At 37.7% G+C, this 27,095-nt stretch overlaps 1 protein-coding gene across 3 annotated transcripts in view; it reads right to left on the bottom strand.

The window, feature by feature from the left end:
• The window catches only part of ABCD3 (ATP binding cassette subfamily D member 3), a 28,051-nt gene extending 5,743 nt beyond the window's left edge, over positions 1-22,308 (bottom strand). Inside the window, exons 1-20 of one of the 3 annotated variants that reach the window (XM_051799117.1) lie at positions 22,103-22,308; positions 12,287-12,323; positions 10,209-10,310; positions 9,157-9,245; positions 8,288-8,357; positions 7,354-7,451; positions 6,641-6,764; positions 5,623-5,679; positions 4,298-4,440; positions 3,900-3,969; positions 3,394-3,463; positions 3,185-3,282; positions 3,015-3,106; positions 2,431-2,519; positions 2,282-2,354; positions 1,199-1,262; positions 765-842; positions 606-671; positions 418-507; positions 81-200 (exon numbers count right to left, since the gene is read on the bottom strand). In XM_051799117.1, the coding sequence (XP_051655077.1) occupies positions 81-200; positions 418-507; positions 606-671; positions 765-842; positions 1,199-1,262; positions 2,282-2,354; positions 2,431-2,519; positions 3,015-3,106; positions 3,185-3,282; positions 3,394-3,463; positions 3,900-3,969; positions 4,298-4,440; positions 5,623-5,679; positions 6,641-6,764; positions 7,354-7,451; positions 8,288-8,357; positions 9,157-9,245; positions 10,209-10,310; positions 12,287-12,323; positions 22,103-22,215 (1,743 nt within the window). In that variant the 5' untranslated portion in view covers positions 22,216-22,308. Of the gene's footprint in view, positions 1-80; positions 201-417; positions 508-605; positions 672-764; positions 843-1,198; positions 1,263-2,281; positions 2,355-2,430; positions 2,520-3,014; positions 3,107-3,184; positions 3,283-3,393; positions 3,464-3,899; positions 3,970-4,297; positions 4,441-5,622; positions 5,680-6,640; positions 6,765-7,353; positions 7,452-8,287; positions 8,358-9,156; positions 9,246-10,208; positions 10,311-12,286; positions 12,324-15,659; positions 15,842-20,027; positions 20,670-22,102 lie in introns of those variants that run through there. The other 2 variants (XM_051799120.1, XM_051799124.1) reach the window with 2 other exon arrangements.
• Between the last annotated feature and the right edge of the window lie 4,787 nt (positions 22,309-27,095).

The following is a 27,095-nucleotide window of genomic DNA, read 5'->3' as shown; positions in this document are numbered from 1 at the left end:
AACAAAACTAGCTTACAATTCAGATCATATTTTTTACTTATGTTCTGCATTTGTTAAACATTTATGCTTCTGAGACATACTGCCATTCTCTGTTTTTCTCCCCCGCTGAGTACATCCATCCAATCCTGAACACTATCCCAGCCTCCTTCACGTTCCAAGATTTGACCCAGCTGGACATTATCCAAGTACTCCTTCAGCACCTTTTATGGAAACAGGAATCACAAATAAAGCTTACATGAACTTAACAAAGAAATGGTTGAAAAAGGTTATAAAGGATTACACCACCATGTTATCAACCCTGGTAAATATTGAAATCCAATTAAATGCAGTGTTTTTAATAGCAGTTTCAGTATTTCTAAATCGGAAGCATTACTCATCCTAAGCAAGACAAAGGGTTAATGAACTAATTATCATTACCTGGTCAGAAATCCCTTTCCTTCTCTGATCTTCCAAAGTATCTGGATATATAACTTGATCTCTGAGGGTTCCAAGAGTCATATATGGTCTCTGAGATACAGTTAGAACCAAAGAGATATGTCAAATATTTCTAAACATAGTGAAAGTAGAAAGAGAACACTATTGTCAAATAAAGTACTTGGCCTCACCTGGGGAACATAGAACAACTTTCCTCTTACAGGTTTTGTTAAACGCCCACCAAACAAAGGCCACAACTGCAAAAGGCAAAAGGTTAAAATGTGACAAAGAAAGTCCAATTACAACAGTGCTTTGCATTCTCCGCCACTTGTTTTAAAAAGTTCCCTTACCTCACCAAGAACACGAAACAGTGAGCTCTTCCCACACCCATTTGGCCCACAAATCAGAACATTTGCACCAGATCGAACCTAAAAATGCAAATCCAACACATTAAAAACACAGTGAGGATGTACTGTTGAAAGCTTCTATAAGCAGTAAGACAATCTGGTATCATCATAGGCTTGTACACATGTACTTTCTGACATTACAATGAGGCATTTTCAGCAATAAATTAATTTTTCCCCCAACCAGTTTAGCATCAACTGCTGGAAGATAACGTACTTGTAATAATAAAAACTTCTTCTGCGAAAATAGCTCATTGTCTTTTTGTTAAAAACGAACATGATGTTTGCATTTTTTTTATAAATCAGATGACCTTTGAAGCTGTCACCTTCACTTGAAAATTTTATATTAATATCATTTGCTATGATATTAAAAACATTACCTCAAAGTTAAGGTCTTCAATCAAAACATCTCCATTAGGTGTCACCAATGGAACATGATCAAACCTGTATGTATCGCAACATTGGGGGGAAAAAAAAAAACAGAACAGTTGCCTCAAAGAAGTTAACACTGCATGCTTACTTCAGAGATTTATGGAACAGGGCAAGATTTCATCAGTACTTCATTCACTCTCCCACTTCCCAGCTATTAACAGCTGAGGAAGTTCTTGAACCAAAATGGTACCTTAGCATTTAAACATCTACAGGTTTGTTTTTATCCCCTTCATGTATTTGTTTTCCAAATTTTCTAAGCCTTCGGTCTCCAAAACATCTTGTGGATATAAACGTACATGTAAGGATGCACATCATTTTAAACCTACTAGTGAAGTGTATTTCATTACTTCTAGGATACACAATGAATGACTTTTCTACTCACCTCCCCCTGCCTTATTTTTTAAATGAAAATAATAAAAATAGCTGTATCATCTCCTTTCTTTTTTCCCCCTTCCCCCATTCCTTCCCTCCTATTTCCCTATCCGCTTTCCACACTGCCCAGATTGAGGTTACTTAATCTCTTAACTGGCTGTATTTTATGCCTTTAAGTAGTAATACTATGTCAATGCCATGTTCCTCAGACTACAAAGAATGAAGGAACTGATCCCTACACAAGTACATCAATGAGGTCTCTGAGCATGCAGAATTACAAGCAAATATTTCAGAAATGAATACAGATTTGCCCTTGATTTTTACAGCTAAACTACATAATGGAATAAAATCCGTAACTAACATATTTCTAAGAGTAAACAAAATGGTCTGGGAAGTCACACTCCAAAGGACAGCAGGAAATGTTACCAAAAAGCCTAAGTCCAGAGAGCAGTTTATGTCTTCTGCTAACATGAGTGGATAAGGATTGACTTAGAGAATAGAAATGCTGAGTGGGCATGAGGTGGAATTACTTGTAAATACACAAGCACAACAGGAATTGCGAATTGTAATTAAAATCTCTATTAAGAGTCACAGAGGGGAAGACATAAAAGCCAGTCTACATGAAAAACACTGAACTCGTGAAAACTTTGTAAACATACTTGATAAGGTTATCAGTGTTGATAATTTCTCCAGATCCCGGTATCAAGGACAAAGCTTGCTTTTTATCTGCATCTTAAATTAAGAAAAAAGTATTAGAGATTGGAACACTACACAGACATGCACATATTGCATATTATGTCACATCTACCTTTTTCTTGTGATATCATAGTACGCTGATATTTGCCACTATTCAAGTCCTTCAGAACCTGCATTAATTCTGTAATTCGAGCTGTAAATCTATATAAAAAAAAAGAAATCCAAAAAAGCTCTAATGAGCACTGGAGCACTGTTAAACTGTCAAATGACGAAGTTATTCATCCCAGCATAGAAACAGAATGTTTACATTTTAGAGTTGCACCACGTTGTCCAATATTCACAATATTTACAAGATCCTTTCAGTGTAACAGCCAAATTTTTCTTCTTAAGGTATTTTTTAAAAAGTTTGGTAAATAATCAATACATAATTGATTTAGGAGCATCTGACAACGCCTTTTTAATTAAACATTCAAACTGTATGCTGCTACTATTCAGGTGTGAAATAGTGGATAAAATTAGCACATCTTCAGATATGTTTTCAGTATAAAATGTTTTTAATTTCTATATTTTTAGGGTGCTGCAAGGAACAAAGCACATAAATTTATTTTAATTCTACGGGCACTTTCTCAAAATGAGATGACAAACAGCAACAAAAGCTTAAGAAAGATTCTTTTACAGAACTACTATTAAGCTTACCCAGCCAATCTTGTCATTTCACGGCCTGCTAGGACTATTCTGCCCAAAGCTTGAGACATTCTCAGTAACATTCTTCCGCTTTGGTAGTAATCCTAGAATAGAAGAAAGTTTTTTTATGTGGACTAACAAAACTTAAAATCAGGAGATTGTTTTAATTCTAGTCTATTTACCTCCAGAAGTTCTGCATGAGTACTATTCTGATGACGAGGATCAGACAGGTTCAAAAATGGACGACTAACAACCAGGTAACCAACCACAGTGGCAAGGTCTGCAGTTTAAGAATAAATACTAAGCTACACAATAAGAAAAAAGGCAATTCTCATTTAAAAAGTTTGTTTTGTTATTTACAGAAATCCATTAGCACTGGACAAACACTTACATTTGGCAATGATTGTATCAATGAAACCCATAGAGAACCGGAACAGGATAAAATTATGCAAGTGCTCCACCTAGTAAGGTACAGAAGAAGAAGTTCAAACTACATCAGTACTTGTTTTACTATTGTCTATTATTTTACAGACATTTGATTTCAAACAGTTATTTTTCAGTACATCAGATACCTCAACACACCTTTAACTGTGACAAGCACTGCACAAGAGTCCCTGCTGGTAAAGACTTGCACTTGACATCAAAACAACCTACACACAATAGCGAGAACAGTAATTGTGGTGGGTGAAAAGGAGGTAAGTGGCAAGAGAAAAACCACTCTACCAAGATCTTGTGTTCTCCTTATAGCCTTCTAGTTTATTTTTTAATCTAATGACTGCAGTAGCAAAAACACCAAGCCACTATAATTCCATTTCTATGAATACATGTCAAGAATCACCACAACAGAATTAAAGCATTTTAAGCAAAACTTCAACTAGGAGATAAAAGAAGATTTACCAGTTTACGGAAGGTTCTGTGAATAGTCTGTTTTTCTCTCAAGTTTCCATTATAAAAGGCAATTTCTTCACTAAAAAGAAACAAATGAAAGGAATGTTACTTCCTTTTGTCAAAGACAGTCTTTGAAAAAAGGCATAAAACACAGGAATAGAGCACTTTCAGTTACCTTAAGAAATAAGGGTTTGTACTTTTTCATAACAGTAGAACATAAGCTTATTACACCCCAGCTACAGTTAGTATAATGCACATACAAATTACTTTATAATAATCTGTATAAAGATGCAAACAGTTGGCTCAGAACTGATAGCATCAGGCTTCCCCAAACATATTTTAATGCACAGCTTCCATTTACCCCACAATATTGTCACTTATATCTTGCCATGCAAGTAAACCTATACCTGTTTGTAATGAGACGTGAGTTGACATATCTGTACTCCCCTTCATATTTTTGCTCTATAATAGTCATCTTGCCAATTGGTCTCCTTAAACGCGTAAGGAAAAACCCTGAAATAATCAAGTAGGCCATCATGCTAGCTGGACCCTGTGAACATCAAAAGAGAATAAAAGTTTACCATCTAGATGGTCTCAAATGGCAACATATATACCCAGAAAGCACGAATGCCTTCTTACCTCCTACGTACCTATGTTACCAATTCAACTACATTTGCAATTCCCATCATATTTCCATCTTTCGTGTTGTGATATTGCTTAACAAATTTTACTAATTCTCTGTCCCTAGAATTCCTTCTTATCCCAGCCTTCTACTCAAGTTTCTGTTATCATCCAGTGTGACCTCTGTGTTCTACTGTCCTAGTTTTTTTCATTAATAATTTCCCGGTCCTCTCTCATTTCGTCTCCTTTCTGCCTACTCCTTTGTCTCTACGTTTACTGCACTGTCATAGCAGCCAATATTTCAATCCCATTCTCTTCTTTGATCTGTATATCTCCAATACATTTCCTGGTTCTCTCCAGCAGTCCTGGCAGGATCTTCTGGATCCTTAACTTCCACAGACCAGGGCTCCCAAACAGCATGCTTAAGTACCACTGTAGTGTGGCACGGCATAAACTGCCTGTAATAACTACTACAGACAGCGATGCAAAGACATCTGAGACTGGAAAAGTTACATAGGTTCAGTTAAGCCTTACTGCAAGACTGTCTCAACAAAATCTGCATGATGTGTCCCAGAGCTTCTACTTCTCAGCTCCTGAACATTTTTGATAATATATCATTACACTAAGCTGAAGAATTATTTCTGAAATGATTCAGCTTATTGGTGGGAGGGGGGTGAGAATATAATGGTTATACAGCTCAATGCAAGAAATGGTTCCCCTTCATAGAGGTCACACAGGAAGAGAAAACTTATTTTTGCCTGTAAATGGAATTCATGCAAGACATATGCAGTCAGAAAAGTACTGTACTAAACGAGATTCTCAAATAACTGCTAGAAGAAAATAAAGAATTTTCTTGTTTCTTCAAATTGTTGATCAAATGCCTACAAATTCTGGGTTTTATTTTCCTTGCCTCAAAATAGAGCACACTAAAGCATACAAAATATTAAGTGTAAATGCATATTTTCAGCATATCCCTTCAAATAATGGATGAATCTATAATTACCACCTAGAGTTTTCCTCAGATTCCAAACACGTCTATACAGGTCTATACAAGGCTATAAGCAAAGAAGGGGAAATGTACTTGTAATTCTAAAAAACCCACTCAATTTACCTGTGCTCCTATTGCACTTGTTAGCTTGAAGATATACAAAACTATATCCAAGAAGGGCTGTAAGAGAGCAGAGTTAAAAAAGCCTTAGAACACAAAATTAATACAAAATGGTACAGAAACCACACACCACTCCAAGAACAGTTAGAGCTCTGCATTAAAAGCACAATACTGGTTAACCTATTACACAAACTAAAACCTAAAACAAGAGCAATCTCAGTCACATGACTTTTCCTGAAAACATTCACTCAAGAATTGAACACAGAAGCATTATGATCGTCAAATACACACCATATAAAAAAAATACTTCACTATTTTAGGTCTGTAATAACACCCTGCTCACTAATCAAAGTGGACTAGACCCCGTGATTACTCAACTGAAGTAATTATGAGAAATACTGAAAGAAAGGATAATCCCATATATTTGGCTATGTACTTGATAGAAGGAACAATCCAAATTGCAAGCATCCTGTTCCATAACCTCTTTCTCAAAGCTAAAACAGCTGAACTACAGGTTTTGTAGTCAGAAGGCTTTGAACAAAGTAACTTGTACTTCGCTTATACTTTAGCTTGTATGAAAAACAGCATTAAAAAAACCAGAGAAATAGTCTAAAAACATCCACAAGTATTCTCCTTCATTACCTAAACCCCCCAAAATTTACAGGAGAAAGAGGGAGGAGCTTATTTAACCACACCTCCCTACCAAAAGTAATATTCGTAAGCAACTAAAAGGTAGCCATTGGTTTTCTTCCAAAAGTTGAGAAAGTAAACTCATCATTCTTCAACTGCAAAAGAATACAACAAATTCTTTAAAAGAAAATTTAATACAAATTATAACAACTCATAAACAGTGCTTTGGTCATGAAAACCACAGAGTGTGAAATAATATAATATCATAAACAATATTTTTTCATACCATATTCCAAGCAACCCACATAAAAACACACACAATTGTTTTGAGCTGACACCACATCCTAAACGACTACAGCTATTACTCAAAGTTTTCTCTTGGAAGACTTACCTTGCTAAGGTTTGAGTACAGATCCACTACACTGTTACAGAATTTTTCCACATCCTGTGTAAGGAGTTGATCTGGATTAGCTATTCTGTTGTCCAGATTTCCCATTTTGTAGTATGTATAAGCTCTGAAACAAAACAATAGCTAAGCAGCAGAAAAGAAATCATTACCTGGGATCTGAAATAATTGGAACCCCCTTGCTTCATACAACTTAGATGGAAAGAAGGCCAAACATTAATCAAATCCACATTAGATGCTGCAGGGTTGTTTAGGCTCCAGAATGTCTTAGTAAAAGCTCAGGCCCACATTGCTATTGAACTTAGCTAGAAAACGCTCAGAAATTCTGCTTCAGCACATCTGACAACCAAAATTCAGCACAGAAGCACAGAAGGAGCTACTCCAGCTCCTGCAACCAATTCAGTCTGCACTAAATGAAAGGAACTGAAGTACTTTGGAAGCTGACCCAATCAATCCTAGAAGCAGTACAGTGCTTTTTTCCCCCCCCAACCGAGTCAAATTTGCTCTCTTTATATCTGTGCCATATACAACCCAGACAGGCTAATTATCCTCAACTGCAAGTTAACTGAAACCAAAAGCCTTTTCTGAGCAATGTACCTTACCTATTAGGCACCTTGCAACCTTTTTACAATATAATTAGAATTATTTTAATCCATTTTTAAAAACTTTATACTATAGGTTAACAAGGTGTTACTTACTTGAGATATTCCTCATAGAGGTATCTGGTAAGTCTTACTCGGAAACAAAGTTTCAATTCATTTAGACCATACTTCAGGAAGTTATTCACTAAAGAAATCTAAAATAAGAGACACTATTTCAATATTTAGCTAACACAATTCAATATACTTATATCAGTTTGCAGCATAAGCTGTGTAAACACTTCAGAACAGGTGAATTCTTCTCTTAAAGTCAGTAATACCATTAATACACCAAAGACTAAACATATAGCATCTGCAGGATGCTACTGCTTAGGTTTCTGTCTCCAGTTTCCAGTGGCTCTCACTATTTAAAAACATAAAATTATGTTCATATAGCTTATTTTCAGCTCTTCTGATAAGATATAGAAAAGAGCCAACATTTGAAAACCATTCTCTTAAATTCATCAATTCCTTTTAAAATCTATTGCAAACCAGGTACATTATCTATTAGACAGTAACAATTATTTCTGTCTGGTGCAGGTCAGAGATGTCAACAAGCTGAAGTAAAGTTAAAGGGTGGGGAAAAAACATAACAAATCTGTGAAAAATGTAAGGATTACAAAAACTTAAGGTCTAAAAAGAAACCTTCATCTTCAATCATGCCTAAAGAATCCCAAATCTACAATACTGAAACATAATCCAATCCATAAGATGTTATGCATGGCACATTAAGCTACAGTCAAAATTGCCATCAATAAAACCAACCTGAAAACCTAAACGTATCTGTTAGAAAAATGGTTGTGACCAATAAGAAAATATGCTGATAAAGCCTCCCACTGGAGCCAGAAAATTAAATGTGTCTTAATACAGACATGTATGTAAAACAACTCATTTCCATGAGTTTTAAGACATTCCTGTGAGATCTCTTCCTCAAACTCTTAATTTACATATAAAATGTGTTCTGCTAAAAGGTCAGAAGAAGTAGAGCACTTACAGCGGGCATTGCGGCAATGAAGTTGAACAAGTATTTCTTGAAATCTTTCCTGCTGCGGCCAATGATAGCACTGTAAATGACCACCAGTTAAGAGTTAGTTACAAGAGAAACAACAGTCTTAAGTGGATAAATTCTCAGAGGACTACACAGAGAAAGAAAATAATCGTGGAAAACTGTAGTATCAGCTGTAGGATGCAGTCTGACACACTTGTGTAAGTTACATGGCAAGTGACAGACTCAGCAGTTCCCTCCCTTCTGCTCCTGCTGTAACTGCCCACAATAAGGGCTCAGAAATTCATGGTCAGAGAATACCAGTTCTTTCCCTTCTCTGCTTTCATAGATTCTCACACAAGAAACAAAGCAGTCCTTCCAGTCTACAAAGCACTAAATGTCTCTCCTGAAACACAGTATCATTTTGAATTCACACTTCAAGACACATTCTGACTTGCTTCAATTAGTAACAAGACCAACAAGAATAATCAGAGGTCTAAAAAACACTTTCTAACACAGAAAGACTGAAAGCATTGTTTTTACCAACCTAAAGAGCAAACAGCTCAGTAGGAAGCAATAACAGTCCTAATATCCACACATGTCTAAGTCTACGACATAAAACCACTATGCCACCATTCTGAAGTGCTTTCTTAGACGTTCATATCAACAAAATGTAGAGTCTTCAGTGTACAAAATGTGACCAAAAGAATATTTAATAAACCATTTAAAAAGAACAATATAATAATTTTATTTTTTTAACTGTATAATTTTCTGTTTTAAACAAGCAATTTGTAAAATGTCTCAATACATATTCTGACAGACCACCTTCCCTGTTAAACACAAGAAAGAACGTTTAAAATTAACAAGCATATTGGTACCTTTCAATGACTGTTCCATTCTGAATCATCCAAATATCACAATAAGTGCGGACTACCAGCATCACAGCAATAAGCAGCAAATAACCTGTCTAGTACAACCACAGAAGTGTAACAGTTAAACAATGGATAAAAGTCACCATTTTTTCCAGTAAGTAATCCTACAATACCTAGCAGAAACATATCACCCTGCTGCCCCCACCTAATGTAACATTTGCTTACTTTGCAGGAAACATAGTAGCATACAATGTTTTTAATAAAGTACTGAATTCATTTTTATGGAGAAATTTTGCCTTTTAAAAAGTTGTATTTGGTTGATACCTGTACTGGACACACCCTTTAAGATGAAGGATTAAATTCATTAACATGAAGTTACTGCTATTCTGACACCTTTCTGCCATAAGGTTGCAAAAGACCTCTGAATGTTACCTACTTCAACTCCCTACTCAAAACAGGGTCACTAGTAACCAGTCACCAGTCAGACCTTATACCATTGATCAGAAAACCTTTCAGCCCAACAGTCCAGCCAGTTTTCCATCCACTTCATTGTCCACTCATCCAGTCAATTCAGTTTGGCTATCAGGGTACTAAGGGAGACCTTAGAGTCAAGGTCTCACCAAAATCAAAGTAAATACTCAACATTTTCTGTTCTTCCCTTATCCACACAGCTATTTGTCTTATGACTGAGAGCAGTCAGGTGAGTAAGGCATGATCTGCCATTGGTAAATCCAGGCTCGCTGTTTGCAACCACTTTTTTGTCCTTTGTGTGGCCAGAGTTAGCTTCCAGGAGAATTTGCTCACAGCCTTACCAGGAATACAGCAAGGCTCACCAGCCTGTAGCTTCCAGTATACTTGTTTTCCAATATGAGAGCCATATTTGTTTTTTCAGGGGGGATTATCAGTAACCTCTTCTGAAGGCCATGAGCTTCTGGAGTTGACTAAGGTCAGCTCTGTGAGCACACTCACAGGCATTCCCATCCATGCTTCTGCCTTCCATGTACTTTCTTTTTGTAAATGAGCTGTTGAGGGTCCCTATTCATGCAGGCAATGCTTACCTCTTTGCAAAGTGTTCTAGGGACCATTATTTTCAGGATTCGACATATTCTTGCAATAAACACTCTGTCCACCATTGCTCGCTCCTTCTTTCCCTCTTTCTGCTGCATGTAGAACAAGGAAAGTAAGAAAAGTAAGATTTTTTTGGTAATAAGTATTATTTAACTGTTGATGTGATTATTTTCCCTATCCAAGTTATTTACTGCTACCTTCCTTCTGGAGCATTTGCAACATTTCCTTCCAACTTGCTCCGACAAATTAAATATAGTGTAAGAACTGGGAGCTATCAAAACAAATTGCAAAAGGAAGTAGCTGCCATGATACAAAATACTTTTTATTTCAAATCTATGTTAAAGGTGACACACAAACAATGCAGACCACAGCACTAAAACATCCAACTACAAGTTTAATGCAATCTACCATCTCTTAACATTGCTTGTCTCTAAAAGACACCATCAGCCAGTATTTTTAAAGATGTCTTCCAACATCCAAACAGCTAAATCTACCAGACTTAAAAACCCTCCTGTACTCAAGCACCTTTTATTTGGGTCAGTTGCACTTGTTCACTCCATATAACCCTATCTCCTGTTCTGCATTCTTTTTAAAAGCTAATGGTGCAAGTATTTTTTCTTTTTTTCATTTGTTTTCTTTCTTTTCCTTCACACAAGGATGTGACAGAAGAATTTGGTCCTGAAAAACTGATCGAAAGGGCACACTTTCAAAAAAGTCCTGTCTAATCAACCTAATCCTGATATCTCTGCTACCCAAGGCTCATGTGAAGCATGCTATCAATGCCTATATCAATACTACAAGATAGACAGGAAACCTGAAAGAAAAAACCTCACTCTGAATGCTGTGTAAATAAGCCTACACCTGTTTTTCACAGGATGAAGTCAACTATAGTCCCACCCTTATCAAAAAAGTATGTGAACACCAACTACAAATAAAAATTGTAGTCAGATAGGATGCTATGTGGTAGATGATTAAAACATTTTAGTTAAAAGTTATTTACATGAAAATCCAAGCAATCCAAACAACTAAAGACTACTGTCTGGGCCTAATGAAGGATGATCCTACATATGTTATTGCTTTTCTGTAATTGAAACGACAAACACAATATCTGATGTGCTACATTTCAAGAGAGTACCTGACTAAACATATTTGATGCATAACTTGAACCTATTCTTCCTCTGTACTCAGCTCTTCTTCATTTCTATTTCTGTGTTGCACTTATATTCGTTCCAGTATCTCCTTTCCCAGAAGTTTGTTTTTTTCCCTTGGACTGTTAATTCCTCATTCAGAATAATTGTATCCAAGATGGGTAGGAATAAGAGAAAGCTAGTTAAGATTTTTACAAATAGGTACAGCTACGCAAAAGACAAGTTTATGGCAGATAACACAGTCAAGGTGTGGCTAGAAGCTAACATGATGCTTGTATACACCTTCAGATTTATCCAGTGCAAGCCTTTTCTTAAGTTTTCAGCAAAAGATTAAAGTATCTGAAAGCTATTCATACCATCATAAGACCCAATACTTCTAATCATGGACTTTGCCTTTTGGTCTGTCATATTTCACTTGAATATAAAACAGTAAACTTGGCTTAAAGGGATATATGATAAATAAATTAACAAACATACAAAAGATCGGGGATATGCCAAACCTCCTACCAGAAGTTTGAAGTAGTTTTTAGAAATTGTCAGACTCTACATCTTGTTCCATGCTTTTTCTTTTAAATAAAATATAAATACAAGTTATACCAAATGTACACATAGTTGTTTGTTGCTATACATACAGATAAACTTAAGCACTAGTCCTTACATTCATAAGGCACTATGAGATAAAAAAGCACATGGTACACATCAAGTGCATGTCATTATGGAGCCAAACTTCAGCCTCTTGTGATTAACCTGATTCTTCCATTTGTTCCACCAATGCAAGTCTGAAAGTATCATTCAAGCAGTATTTGCACCATAGCCATTATTCAGTCCAAAATTAAACTACAAGGATAGGACTTAAAAGTTTTTAAAAATCAGATATATTTAAAATGAATAAAGAATATATGACATGAAAAAAGAATTACCTCATTGTTCTGCAGTGCTTGTTTTCCACTTCTTTTACTGTAAAGGGAAGAAAAAGAGTATTTTACTTGTTACTAACACACTCTTCTTTGTCTTCATCTTTACACAGAAAAGAAAGCTCGGGATTATATCCCTATTTCTTTCAAAGCAATACAGTGTCTGCAGCAGGGCTACCTTTTATGTCAAACCTATGTGCTGTTTCTTTACAATTTCAATGAAACCTTACCCCTTTCAGAAACCAGTCTTATATAGGGAAACTAAGCCTCAATCTTTCATCTCAGAGTTCTGCTTTACCTTGGCTCTGTATCATGAACTCCAAGTGTTTTTATGTTTCTCACATATACTTTACAAGCATGGCTACATGATTCCACTGACCACAAATGAAAACTACAGGAATGCAGATTCAGCAATCCAAGCAACTCAACTTTGATGTTTCCACATCATCTATGTAAGCCAAACAGATTTGTTTGCATTGTACTTGACTTTCAAATAATGCATTTTACTATATATTGAGATTATTTGTTCGTAAACATATGCTGCAGGGGAAAAAAGTCAGAGCTGTGAAACCAAGTTCCTGCAAAGGTGTGCATTGGAAGGGAAGCTAGTTTTTATTCTGTCCATTTTCCCTCCCCTGCATTTTACAGAAGAGTTAGAAGAAAAATACTTTTCAACTAGTGCTAAACAAACATTCAAAAGCACAATATTATTCTTTTTCCCCTACTTTTAAGAAAGACAAGCTGACATATAAGACAATTATAGTTGGTCCTTCTCCCTTTCGGAACACTCAAGCACATGAAGCTGTTGGGAGAGTATGTGTTTATGTAGTTTAAAAGTGACAGCTAACCATACAAATTGTAACTTACCATTTCTCAGCCATGATACTAAAACACTGAGAGCAGGCTGCCTGAAAACTACAATATTCATACACTTTCAGGCAGCACCTCAAACCACAAGGAAGCAGAAACTATGAAAGGCACTGGTCCTACCTGCCTACAACATCAAAACAACTGCAGACTGTCATGTAACCAGAAAAAAAAGGAAGGAGGAAGACCACGAAAGCAAGTAGGGAGAGATGCTAGTTTAGCCAGAACTTAATTAAAGGTAACAGAGACAGAAGCCTGAGAGAAGATAAAAATCCTGTAAGACTACTTGTGCAAAAGACAAAATAAAGAACATGAAGGGCAGCAGAGGGCAGTTTGGGGGAGAAATAACTTAATAAAAGTTCAGAAGAGATATAATATTTAATCAGTCTGTGACGGAAGTACGTCTGTGGAAATGGTAACTGTGCAAAGTTTAAGGAACAATCCAGTAAAAGACTGAATCCCGGTGACAGAAGAGCAATGTACTGCTGTAACAAGAAACTTCTCAACAGATCTTGTAATTTTTCAAAGCAGAAAAGGTTGACCTGTATTTTTAAAAGTGTCCTTGAATATGGATCATTCCAATCATAAGTGATTTGGCACTAGGAGAAAAGCAGTATTCTTAAGCATGAATAAGTAGTTATCAAATTAAGTGGTCATTTCACTAGACAATTCATGACTTGCCATAATGTAAAATGAAAGCATGATTCTCTTCCAGATATGCTACAACTCCTATAAGCTTTGTTGCTTCAAGCCTTGCCAGTGTTTGAAGTCACAACACTCGTAATACACAACTATTTCATCTTAAAAGGGATCAGAAGGGAATATATTAATATATTAGTCTATTAAGAAGATAAGGCCCAGAATTATTCTGGCAGTTAGTTGAATATCTTTGATCTATTTATTGATATATTTTTCCTACAGTAGCTCTTGAGAGAAATTGAGCAGCTGAAACTACTGAGCTGGAACTGATTATCCACTAAAGAGAAAGAAGGATTGTTCAGAAATCATAATCTCACATTTCATTGTGAACTCACATTTAATTAGAATTTATATTTATAAAGTTTAAGATAAAAATTAAGTGTTTGTAAATTTAAAACCTAATGAAAAAAGAGCTTTAACAGAGTTTTGTTCTCTTTTTCTACAAAAAATTTGTGCAAGCTCAAAATGAGACTGATACTTCAAAAGCAAAGGAAACAATCTTATTTATGAAGTCTAGAATAAAAAAAAAAGTGCCTAAATAGCTAAATAGCTCTAATGTGGCTCCTGATATTAAAAAAAATAATAATCCGTTGTTATTTTAATAGGTAAAAACATTTTACTTGAAACAAAAGACTGTGCTATAGTTCCGTCTGGAAAAAACTTCCACCAGCTGATTAGTACAGAACTCTTCCTTCTCCAGAGTCTCATTTTTTCAGTCTGATACCTACTGGCACTACTCCAGACTCCATTACACTACTGTAGAACTTTTTTGTGAGAATTGTGGTTGCATTCTCATTGAATTTAAAGACTAAATAACACCCTCAATTACTCAGCAAGAATACAGCAAGACTATCTGGTTACAGCAGAGAGCTCTAACATTTGGAATAGATTCAAGCTCTCTATTATTCTCATTTACTTAATGCTGGAGCATCACAAGTCTTATTGGTGGAGGAAGGCAAGTGCTACTTGCTGGCCAAATTCTCTGCTGCAAATAACTCCTCTGGTATAAGGGCCATTGTTCCTTTATGCCCTCACAGAGAAGAAAGGGTGGTGATGAAGAGGTTCTTAAAAGGAGTCACCCAGACAGTACATAGAAAAAAGAAGAAAAAGCACGGTATCATAACATTTCTAACACTGAGTTAAGAACTGTAGAATTTATCATATTTTCAAGATACGACTGTATAAAGCCCTCAAAAAACCAATCTGAATTCGATGTGGATCGTGCTTTGAGCACTTAGATTAAGTGACTTCTTGAGGCACCTTCTATCCTAAGTGATTTTTAAAAAGAATAAAAAAGTAAAATTTTTTTAAGAACATGAAGAGGCTAGAGATATAATGGGACATGTATCACTTGAAGAAGTTTCAGGAAAAGCAGCATCTTGGATGTAGCCTGCTATCCATTATTTAACTGCACACAGCTTTTAGAGAAAACAGTGTAAAAGCAGAGAAAGGTATCAGCAGTACTGAGATGACACAACTAGACCAAACTTGTCGTTCATACATGCATGGTAACTGAATAGCAACTCACTAAAGATAAGTAAATAGACAAGTAATTACCCAATAGACAGTAGACAACACAACAAAACACCTTTCCCCAAGATTGAGAAACACGATCAGCCCAAACCAGCAAGATGTTTCAAAGAAACTAATAAAGAATTTTAGGACTCTGTACTAGCATTTGACAGCTGATCCAACTTTAAGGACAGCAGTGTAGCACAGGGGGAAGGCAGAAGACTTGATAATACCATGAAATTTCAGTCTCCAAATAAGTATTGGGCACAGCACTCACTATCTTTTGACTCTATTTACATACCAGCAAGGCTATTCTCTCCAAAGAAACGTGCAACAATACTGGTTACTCAAAAAGGATCATTCTCAACACCACTGAAGAAGAAACTGCAAAAAGTCTTGAAGAGGCCACTGAGTATACTTACTGAAAGGCCTCAGGCATGCTAGTTCTGTGGTATTTATTAGCAAACAGGAAAAAGTTAAAGGATTACTGTCTTTAGAAATACCTGTCTCCATCCAGAACAAAGTTCAGAGGAAGCAATCTACACTGAGCTAAGCGTAACAGGGAATTGAGATGAGAGTGATAAGCAAGACTTCCAGTTTAATGACATGTCAAGAGGAAATAGGGATTTGAAAACGTTGTGTTGTCCTTAACTGAAAAAACACTACAAATTTCAGGTCATGCTACCTTCTTTCTGTAGAGTAGGATGACTAGCTTCTGCTCAACACAGTGCAAAGAAAGAATATCTGTGTTAGGATTAAGTGTAGCATTTCAAAGACTTGTTACCTATACTTTTGTATTCTTCAGACCTTACATTCTGAAATGGCACTGGGCATTTTCCACAGCTTTAAAAAAAACACACAAGGTAACAGTTTGTAATAGTTCATGATTATTTGTGCAGTTTCAGGTTAGTTTTGCAAAGAAGATAACTCCTGAGACATTGCAAAGACAGAATAAAACTCAAATGACCAAAGATGGAATGCAGCCACGTGAAGAAATAACAGCTATAATGAGAAAAGTGGGTTATCACTCACACCACACTCCCTGGCAGGCACAGCCTCACACTGCACACCCTGCACAGGAGAGTGCAGAGCAACAGCACAGTTATTTCAGGTCAAGGGCAGCAACCTTACTCAGAAGCCTGGGCTGTCCAAAAGCATGCCCGTTTGCACAGTACACCCTGAGCACACACAGAACCAAGAGCACAATTTTCTTGGCTCTAGGTCAGTGCCTAGTTGCAGCATAACCAAAAATAATGTGAGGGGAATGGATTCAGGCAACCAAGAAGTGGACTCTGAGAAGGTCACAGACATTTACCTCAATGCAAGCAGGAACTCTGAGTTGCTCTGCATTGCTAAAGCTCAAAGGTTTCCTCTGAAAAGTAGAACTGTTGTGGAGGACATTCTAAGTTTCAGTAGAAGAATGCATCTCAGTAACAAAGTTTACATGTAAGAAAAACCTTAGCACTAATAATTTTGCCATAAGCTGTGCTCTGGCCTAAGCTGTGGCTGTAGCTCTCCTTCATGGATAACAGCGGAAAAAAACTTCTAGCCAGCTTCCTGAAAAAAAAAAATTTCACGCTGTTACACACTTACACTAGATCTTGCCTTAGATAGCAAGCATTTTATGCACCTTAATAAGAGAGAAACCACTAATTAGCTACCCAGGCCCAAAACAAAGGCAGTCTAAATGCTAGGAGCAGGGCTGAGTCATCTGTTTTCTCCTGTCTCCATACCCTCCAGCTGAAGACAAGTTTTCTGAACCCCAGGCAGGTTTTTCTACAAGACTGGATTTTAGATGCATTTTCTAGTAATCATATCTGTATGTTTTGCCTTTTTTTTTTCTTTAATACTAGCAGTAGATCGAACAGTCAAATTCACATCCTGGGTAAACTTACTTAAATGTAGTTAGCATAGAGTTGTTTTTGGTTTTGACACCTGTCACCTTTTACCCAAGTAACACAGGTTCCCTTTAATGATTTACATACATGAAATAAGTCTATTAATCCACAGCAATATAATTTCACCCTTTCTGTCAAACAGTCATGACTCAACTAGAACAGGTCCCTTCATGTGAAGTACACTAGCAAGGCTCACACAAGCATCTTCAGAACCTAAGGAAATTATGCAAACTAAGAAGTGAGAATAACATCCTAAATATACAAAAATGAAAAAAACCCGCACTATTTGTTTCAAGTTACAACTACCACTTGCTATGCTCAAACTCCTGTGTTATATTTGAAAGCTCCTCCAGTACACTTGGATCAATCACTGCCAAACTGCAGGTTCACAGGCTGTGCAGCCGATGACACAAGCAGCGTGACATCCACTGTGTGACATCTGCTGCCACTGTCAGATGAGAGCAGCTGAGGAGCCTTGGTGACAGGCAAGATGAAATGTGTAAAACCTATTTGATATACACTGTCTACAGCTCTGTTAACCTCTCTCCACTCAAGTGAGCTTTTCCCCTTGCTTTAGCCATGTCTAACCTCTAAGACCCCAAGCATGCACTACGCTTGCTTTATGCAGGTTTTCCCCTTACAGGAGGGATGCCAAACACTTGGGTTTCAGAAGTTCAATTTTTACAAAACTGAGTCCATGTCCTAGCATCCTCTCGGATTCTAATGGACACAGATAGGTGATAGGGAAGGCCAGTGTGTATAGGAACAGACTGTAAAATATTTTATTTTGTCATCTTTCCATGCATTATAAATTCCTTCCTATTAATTCCATTCTATTTATTGCCTTTCCCTAATCTTGCAATTCCAAACTCTTTACCCTAATTACCTTCTACTTCTTTCAGTCCCTCCTTCCCCCAGAAAGCTATATGAATTAAATACCTTCTTCTGGAAAGTAATCCAAGTTCATTCTCTGCTTGTGTAAGTACTTTATTTTAAAGTACATGGATATTTGGGAAAAATTCTCGTTAGAGGGATAATGAAAAATATCCAGCTCTTTTATGTAACACCCCTCAAGGTTTTAATTCTGAAGCAATCAAATCTTAAGAAAATATTCTGTTGCTTCTTGTTTGAGGCAGGATTAGGGAAATGGAATAAACAGAATGGAGTAACTGGTTTTTTCTGCATCATATACCCAGGATAATTAGTTTCTCAAAGAACTTCTTATGACTTAAAAACCCAAATACTACAACCGAAGTCATCCTTCCATTTAGCTATAACAACTTCCACCCTCCCAAGAAGACATGCAGCTTTTCTAAGGAAACAGATTTTTTGAGGACAGCAACCTGAATAAAGACACAATGCATTTTTCTGCATGCTTTACTCCAAAGTAGTAACGTGGAAAACTAACAAGTTACTATAAGTAATCCGTTCTATATCATTCCATTTTGGAAGATTTCAGGAAGTTGTGATTAAAATGTATTGTAGACTGTGACACCACCTCTCAGTTCTGCAAAACTAACGAGCAATGTAATAGCTCTTATAGAAGAACATCTGTGACTAATCCAACTACTACTAATTAAGTGATCTTTGACCTACTAAGGCACGTTGGCATAACATATACAGCTTAATTATTCATACATTACTACTTGATACGAGTTGCAATGGACCTTGCCCCTACTGTTTGACAGCAGAAAAGTAGGTAAAAGTTGCTACCTCTCCTTCCTGGTATCATTTCTATAACTGGTAATTCTATATTAAAATTAACACATATACCATGAAGAGCCTGTCAGATAACTTTCTTGTTACACATTCAAACACATTTGATTTGCTAAAAGAAGACTTTCCTTCTTTTTTTTCAATTTGTACATTATTTTACTTTCCAACTTTGACCAGCAGCAGACCTACTGCTAACATTCCAGCAAAACTTAAAAAAAGCACTCAAAATAAAACAGAAAACAGACAGCTGCTCCAGGAAAACATGATATAATAGCATACATACTTGATGTTCAAAATAAGGTATAAGTATAAACACTGAAATGTGTATTCTGAAACTACATGAGGAAGGAAGAAGTTTTGCAGGTAAAGTTGACAGTTGCACATGAACATTTCCATGATTCACTTGAACGTTAAGGTCAGTGTTTGGCTGTTTATATTCAAGTCTGTATCATTCACCTTTGCCCTTAGGAAGCTCAAAACTAGACTTTCACCTTCCAGAATTCAAGAAGCTGAAATTCAGCTCACACTAACATGACGCAACATTTTCAGGCATTATATACCAAGGTTAACAAAGGAATTCACACATATAAAACTAAATCACCACTATTCCTCACATCTTTTAGTCAGTTAACCTCAAGCAGACTACCAGTCCTTTTCCAGACTATCTGGATTGCCACATGAAATTCTTCTCCATAGGAATAAGTACAAAAATTGAGGACAGCCATACCCTCCCAACTTCTTGCTCTTCCCAAAGAGACAGGGAAATACAACACAAAAATTAAAGGGTACACTAGGCCCTGGAGATTTTTATCATCACTGCATAAAGGTTGTGCGCTTGTTATTATATGTCAGCATCATATACCAGCATAAGAATGCTGAAATATGTAAAGATTTGGCATGATGACAATCCTTTGCAAAAGTATGCTCTAATTTACATTAGCAACAAAGCATGAAGAAATGAATGATACATGAAATAATGAGACTAAAGGAGGATGAGGCAATGGTAATAACCAGATGGTTTTGTCTAGGCTGGTGATATAGGCAAAGTAGCTTACCTACTGCCTAGTCTTGATAGGTAGCATTCTGTAAGGCTCCTGGCAAGGTTTGCCTCACAGGGAAACATGGAGAAAAGAATGAAGACCAGTGGGCAAAAACCATCCTCAAAATATCATTCAAGCAGCAGCACAGCTATTATTGAAACAACCGAATGTTGGACGTTAGAGTTTGGAATCCACAGCCACAATACAGTACCACTAGTAAATAAGACCTAAGCAGTGGAGGGACTCAAAAGCATAAAACAACACATAAACACAAGTGAAACAATCAAGTTTGCAAGCCTGGTACTTACTTCAGCAACTGCATTTCTAACAGATTTGAGAATGCAAAATGACTATAAAGAGAAGATTATAGAAGTAAGGGACAAAGGATCAGAAAGAATGCAGTTCAGAGAGAGGAAAAGGGACAGATGAGGTCAGGCTCTCACAAGTCCAGTCAATTGCTGAATTAGCTCGAATGTAATTCATAAGTTCTCTCTGCTTTCCAATTCTCACTAATCTTGTAATAGTGTTTGGTCCACCAAATACATATGAATGCCTCAGATTTTTAACACTGTACGTAGCAAAATTCAAGATTCATAAAGGAAGGACACATTCCAAATACAGCATTAAGTCTAATGCTTATTTTCAGAACATTGACTCTCAAGCCAATACATGCATTGCCATTGTCAAATCCTGCAGATCAACGTCAGAACACATACAAGCAAAATAGTTTAGTGGGGACAACCCAGGATCCACATAACATTTATTTCAGGGATAGGAAGATTACTCTAGACAAATTCTAGCCTTCTTCTATGAAATGAATGCTACTAGTGGCAGGAATATATTAAATGAACTTCAAAACTACACTGGACTTGCATCTATGTTTGAAGATGTGCTTCAATCTGAATGTAATCTGGTTTGTGTGCTCCAAGATCACCCCTCTATAAAGGCAGAGCAAGGTAAGTGTGGACAATTAAGATTCACTTTAAAAGAATATTCTTGATCTGACAACACACAGATGCTCCCGGAACATCTGCATGGCCTAGTCTTTCTTACAAATACCACTATGATATATCAGGTGGGAAAATCTCACACTACAGCATAACTGTCCCAGCCCATTATTTTTTGTGCTCTTCCACTCAGCTTTTCTCCTTTTTTACAACAGTATTTCACTAAATTGGGCAGAGAGATCTGAAAAGAATCATCCCTCCCTGTGAGTTTCACAGAAGAGTAACTCTCAGCCACAGTTTGGGACCTCAAGCAAATGCACGAATTGTCAGCAGTGCATCAACGTCTGACATGTTGTATGACATTACCCAACTCCATGAAACTCTTACAGATATCGTGTATGAAGCGATTTAGGTAAAATAAAACTGGATTGTTGCTTCATCATAGGTATGTTATTACAAAAGTCTGTTGAGTAAGTCCCTTTCACGAGTATCACTACAAGATACCTAACTGTAATATTGTAACATGCCAGGTCTTTAGCATATGGTCATAATCCTACAGCCAAAAATAGAGTGGAATTGTGAAAGCATTGAGTCTGAGATACGTTCTTCATCCACCACACTACATGGCACCAGTGCTTTGCAGAATATTAACGAATACACACCCGAGCAGTGGACACCTGTAAAGCAACCACACAGGGAACATCACCAGATTCGGCCTCTTTGAAACTGTTGTCCGTGTTCCTTATTGTCACACGGCTGCATTCAAACAACACCTGAGGTCCACGAGCTGCCTATGCAGACACGGACATCCCTATAAGTCACCTGTTAATGTTCACAGCCAGGAAAACAGAAAAAGCGAGCATAATTTGGGTAACAAGGTGGCGATGGCTGGACACTCACAAGAGGGGCACCGACCTCACCCCGGGGAAAGCGGTGGGGGAGCAGCCTGAGCCCTGTACTCGGGAGCCTCCCCGGGCAGAGGGCGGCGGCGGCAGCGCCCCATGCGCGGCACAGGGACGCGGCCGCCCCTCCGCCGGGCCCAGGGCCGGGAGGGCGAGCACAGCTCTGCCCGCTCCGGCCTCCCGGCGCCGGCCCCGCGGCTCGCGCGGCCCGGCCCGCCCCGCTCCCGCAGCCCCCGCTCACCCGTGCTGCGCCGCCGCCCGCCGCTTGCCGAGCAGGCAGAGCAGCGCGCAGGCGGCGGCGGCCCCGGCGATGGCGGAGTGCCGCGCGGTCAGGAACTTGCTGTAGGCGGCCATGGCGAGCGCACCGCGGAGCCGCCGAGCCGAGCAGCGCAGCCGAGCCCAGCAGTCGAGCGGGGGATGCCGGGAGGGGGCGGTGCCGCCCGGCCCCGCTCCGCCGGCGGGACAGGCCGCGCCGCGCCGGGTGCGGGTTGTGCAACGGGCCCGCGGTAATTACCGCTCCCTCGCCGTTCCCGGGCACAGGGCGCGCCCCCGCCGGCCGCAAGGAAGGGGTCGGGCCTGCCGCCGGCTGCCCTGGCCCGAGGTCGGGTTGAGGAGCCGGAGGCCGGGCCTCCCCCCGCATCCCGCGGGTTCACCTTCCCAGGCACCCTCGGCTCGGCACCTCCGGCCGCCTGGGGTCCGGTAATTCACTGCCATGGGAGTCTTTGTACAGGGGTAGAGGGTGTTTCACAAAAGTATATTAGAAATGACTTGTAAATGTGGTGACAATACTAAATTTATTTTTTTTAAATTCAGAGAAACTCCGATGCAAGTTTTGCCACACTGCTTTGTTTTCTTGTTTGGTTGGGGTTTTTTGTTTAGTACCATGAGAGGAGCTGCTAAGACTGGCTGTCAGAGCGTGGAATGAGTTGTCACCCATCAAAGTTCAGGAAAACAATCCCTATAAGAGGCAAAGCCACGCCAGGCACAGCGGGAGATACCAACCAGCCTTCTCCCACAAAACCAGTTATACTCGAATGGGTGCTTTTTCCAGCAGAATTAATAACAGGTTGCCAAGTTAAGCTGTACCAATAAAAACACCCATGCCAGCATAACTGTATTTACACTGGATCTTCCCTTGTGATCATATCCCTCAAACACCTGATAATGTATATGAAGTGGGTGTACTTTCCATAGGAACTGGTCACTCATATATTGAAAACCTGTGTTGATGTAATGGTTAACACTGAAATGACAAAACAATTTCTTGATCAAACTTAAATGCAAATCAAAATGCAGTTAGAATCAATAGTATCTGGTTTTAGTTTCAAAAAAAATGTTTTCATACAGGCTTTTAAAAACATTTGAATACCTTTGAATACTGTGGTTTTGTTACTGTAGTATAAGAGTGTGCATCAGTCCATTTATCGAATATTCTTATTTCTTCCAAGTATGTCTGCCTGGAGTAGCAGGGCTGAAGCTGCAGTTTAAGAAGTAATCCCTGGATCTTCATTCTGAATCACCAAATATACTTTTCTTACTTGCTCCCTCTCCCTATCCTTGGTATCATCAGACACTTTGGGGCAAGTTTATGTTTTGATATAAAAGCTGGAGTCTCAAACCAGCTTTTCTCAACCAGCTTAGTCTCAGCCCTAATTGTTAGCATTTTCTAGAGCAATAGAGTCAGGACTGCTGCATCTAGTTCTCTGGCACTTTTTCTGTGATCTTTGACAAATCAGTAATCTCTCTGCTTTATAATATTGCTGTACATTGGTGGGGAGAGGGGATGCTAAACTATTTGAAGTGTTTCAGATCCTCAGGAAAATATACAGCAGAATCACACAGCATTAATAAATTAATTTCATTTTATAACATGAATTTGTGAAAATATCTTGATTTTTAAAATCTTAGATACTTTGGCAGTAGGTAAATGGGAGAACTTAAGCAAGAGCTAGTTTCTTTATCAAAAGAAACTTCTTATACTAAAATCATTACAAAAATTAAAATTTCCAGAAGTTTTCAGGTTTATGAATCTTTGTAATACAGTTTTACTTCTATTTTAATCTCAATTTCAGCGCAGAGATAAGAGCATTATGATATAGCTATGCTTTTCTTTACAAGTTCTCTTCCCTCTTTAAGCTTAGGTTGATTGTACCCTTCCACAGAACTTGCTATCTAACAGTCTAACTTGTTTACATGAAATGTCCATCAGTTTGGGCCATGCTGACCTTTGTTGTTTGCATGTCTGCATGACTCGCGTTCTGCTGTTTGTCTGCTTCACTGTCCTTATCCCACTTTTTGACACTAGCCAATACCATGTCCTACTACATATTTTATTTCTCTTCTAACTTGTCCGTAAATAGTTTCACGTATTATCTTCTGGGAAACTTGACTCATGCATCCAGCCTTCCACTGTGTCTTCTACTACCTCCGCTCTTGAAAGTTGCTTTTTTTTTTCAGAATAACTTTGTTAGCATGATTGATAAATGGGCACTTAGTTTAAAACATGAGGTTTTTATTGATCCATTGTTTCATCAGTTTCCAACAGCACTCATGGCTAAGTATATCCTTGATAAAATGACACACGCTGATCAAACGCTTTTGTGATACAAGCTCCTTTTTTTTTGTCTTGAATTTGAGATCTGCTGCATTTCTGTACTTTATACTTTGCAGCCATCTTGCTTTCTTGGTATTCTTGGTACCAGTCAACTGTGAGGCTTTTCCAAGGTAGCAGATAAGAGCAATATTAATTCAAATGTATCTCCACTGTAAAAGCTAGAGGTGGAATGGTAGCTTGGAAGAAACAAAGAGTAGCATCTCTGTCACCTGTATTAGTACTACTGTGTGTAGTTTCTCTGAAAAAGCAAGGTCAAATTGACAACTGTCCTTTTAATATGGTCCATGGTATGGTTCAAACTTCTTACTAACTATGTAGGGACATCCATAGAAAGCAAGCTATTTAAATGAGAAAGTGCACTCTGGAAGACTGAAGCCTGTAGGAAGATGCATATTTACTATTAAAGCCTTAAATCCCCTAATGGACATCATGAGGCCTCAACATCAAGGGATAGGCTGTGGTCCTGTGTCTGAATTGTTAAACAGTGTTATCTTTGTAAGCAGTTCTTCCATATCCCAATTTAAAAAACAAAGTCTGATTAATAAAAAGCAGTAATAAAATTCCTAAACAGTTCAGATTCTCAATTCATGTCCTCACCCAATCTTGGTTTAGACCCTTGAGTCAAAGTCAGAAATATAAGAAATTGTTATGGAGTGAATATTTTGTCCTACTAATAGTTATGTGAATACATTTTTTTAATGGAGTCTAGGTTATCAGATAAGAAGATGATCTGATTTGGTTTCTCCCAGAACGGGAAGAACCAGTATTAGTTGCTTTTGGCACTTGGCATGCAACACCCAACTATATTCTGAGAACAACATGTCATCTAATAACTAAATGAAAAATCTTGTTGTTTATTGTAGGTCCAATGTAACATATATTAATATCACAGAGAGCAATTTACAAATGTTGTGAAAGGTGACAGAAGAATGAGATTAATTTATGTTAGTTGAGGTAAACTGTAAGATGCAAACTGTGTATCATGTATGTTAGTTAAGTTTGAAGGTGATTTGTGTAGTGCTGGACTCCATTCTGTAGACTTAGATTTGCTTAATTTTTAAGTCTGTATCAATTTGGTAGGATTGTTCACTTGTTTAATGTTAAGTAAAGTACTGTGATATTGATAACTTAATAACTAGTGGAGTAAGAAGGAAAGTTCCAGGAATTGATGTGATCTCTTTTGTGAAATCTGTGTTATCTCCTAGTTATATCTCTTAGTTGTAGAATCTGGCATGGTTTGCAGGGAAATTAATGAACTTCTCTATTAATGCTGCGATCAGCATTAAGTGATAAGGTTTTGTCATTCTACTGAAGTGCTGTATCAGTGTATTAAGTTTGTTGGTTGATTTTTAACAGAAGGAAGTTACACATCTGAAGTTGAGCTACATTTTATCATGTATCAGTTCATATATGTGTAAATGTGGGTATATGAATAATGATACAGATTATTCCCAATGACAACCTCATTAATACAACTTACATCTGCGGAATGGTATCATTATGTGTATAGTCACTTTGTAGAACTTCAAACTCCAGTGCGGGTGAAGTAGTGTGGATATGGTATCAGCCACTCAAAACCCATAAGCCTACACCTCCATGAAACATATGCTGATTATAACACAGGTTTGATCTTCAGAGTGGGGCCTACGGGGTGAAATTGAAATGGATATAAACTTTCTTTGATCTACAGAACACAGAGAGAAGACATGCTTCCATTTCTTTGTATCTCCTGTTTTCTCTTCTTTTTCTTGACCCTTTCTTACCTCCTGCTTGCCCTCAGATGATTGAGGTGTAACAGGAACTTAAGATGTGAGAAACTAGTCTTTCTGAGCAGTAAGTAAAATAGGGGGTAGTGTAGGCAAAAGAGGATTAGTGGTGTATAGAAAAAAAAATACTTAGAGATTTTAGGATGTACAGAGCATTGGCTTATAAATATATTGGTGCTTGCAGACTTTCAGTGCCATTACTGCTTCACTTTCCCAGTCTATGGGGATAGGGGTACTTTTCCTAATCTTTATTAACTGACACCATATCCCACAAGAGTTTAATTGCTGCACACAAGTCTCCTTCGTGCAATTCCTTGATTTCTGATTATTTTTTTGCTTTATAACCTGGGTTTTCTGACATGACTGTGATCTATCCTCTATAAAAACAACTCTTACCTCTACTTAATACCTCATGCCTTTTCAAAATAAAGATGACAGATCATTTTTTATAATCACAGCTCATAAATTTAGAAGTCCAGGTGAAAATGCAAAAGTACATAGGACTTATTAGATCAGACTCAGAAATTATGTGGTCTTCTCTCTGTGCATGGATAGTATCAGATACTCTGAGAGATGGTATAGACTCCACATATCTGCTTTCCTAGTGGATTTTACTCTAATTTCAAACATTTACACACTGATTTAGTTCTAAAGTATGTTGTTTGACACCCATTCTAGTTTTTGTTGTCATTAAGTATTATAATTACTCATACTCTGATGGTTCAGAAAACACACTGGTATTTCAGATGAGAGAAAACAACTGATTTGTACTAAGAATTCAGTTTTCATTTGCTTTCCTTGTTAGTTGGCATCTGGTTCTGACTTTTCTTTCTGAAAGATGTCTCAACTGAGCT

Source organism: Manacus candei, unplaced genomic scaffold, assembly GCF_025592945.1.
Source record: "Manacus candei isolate 608988 ecotype Guabito, Panama unplaced genomic scaffold, ASM2559294v1 h1tg000005l, whole genome shotgun sequence".
NCBI lineage: Eukaryota > Metazoa > Chordata > Aves > Passeriformes > Pipridae > Manacus > Manacus candei.
The sequence above is the reverse complement of the archived record's forward strand: the minus strand, read 5'-3'. Positions and strand labels throughout refer to the sequence as shown.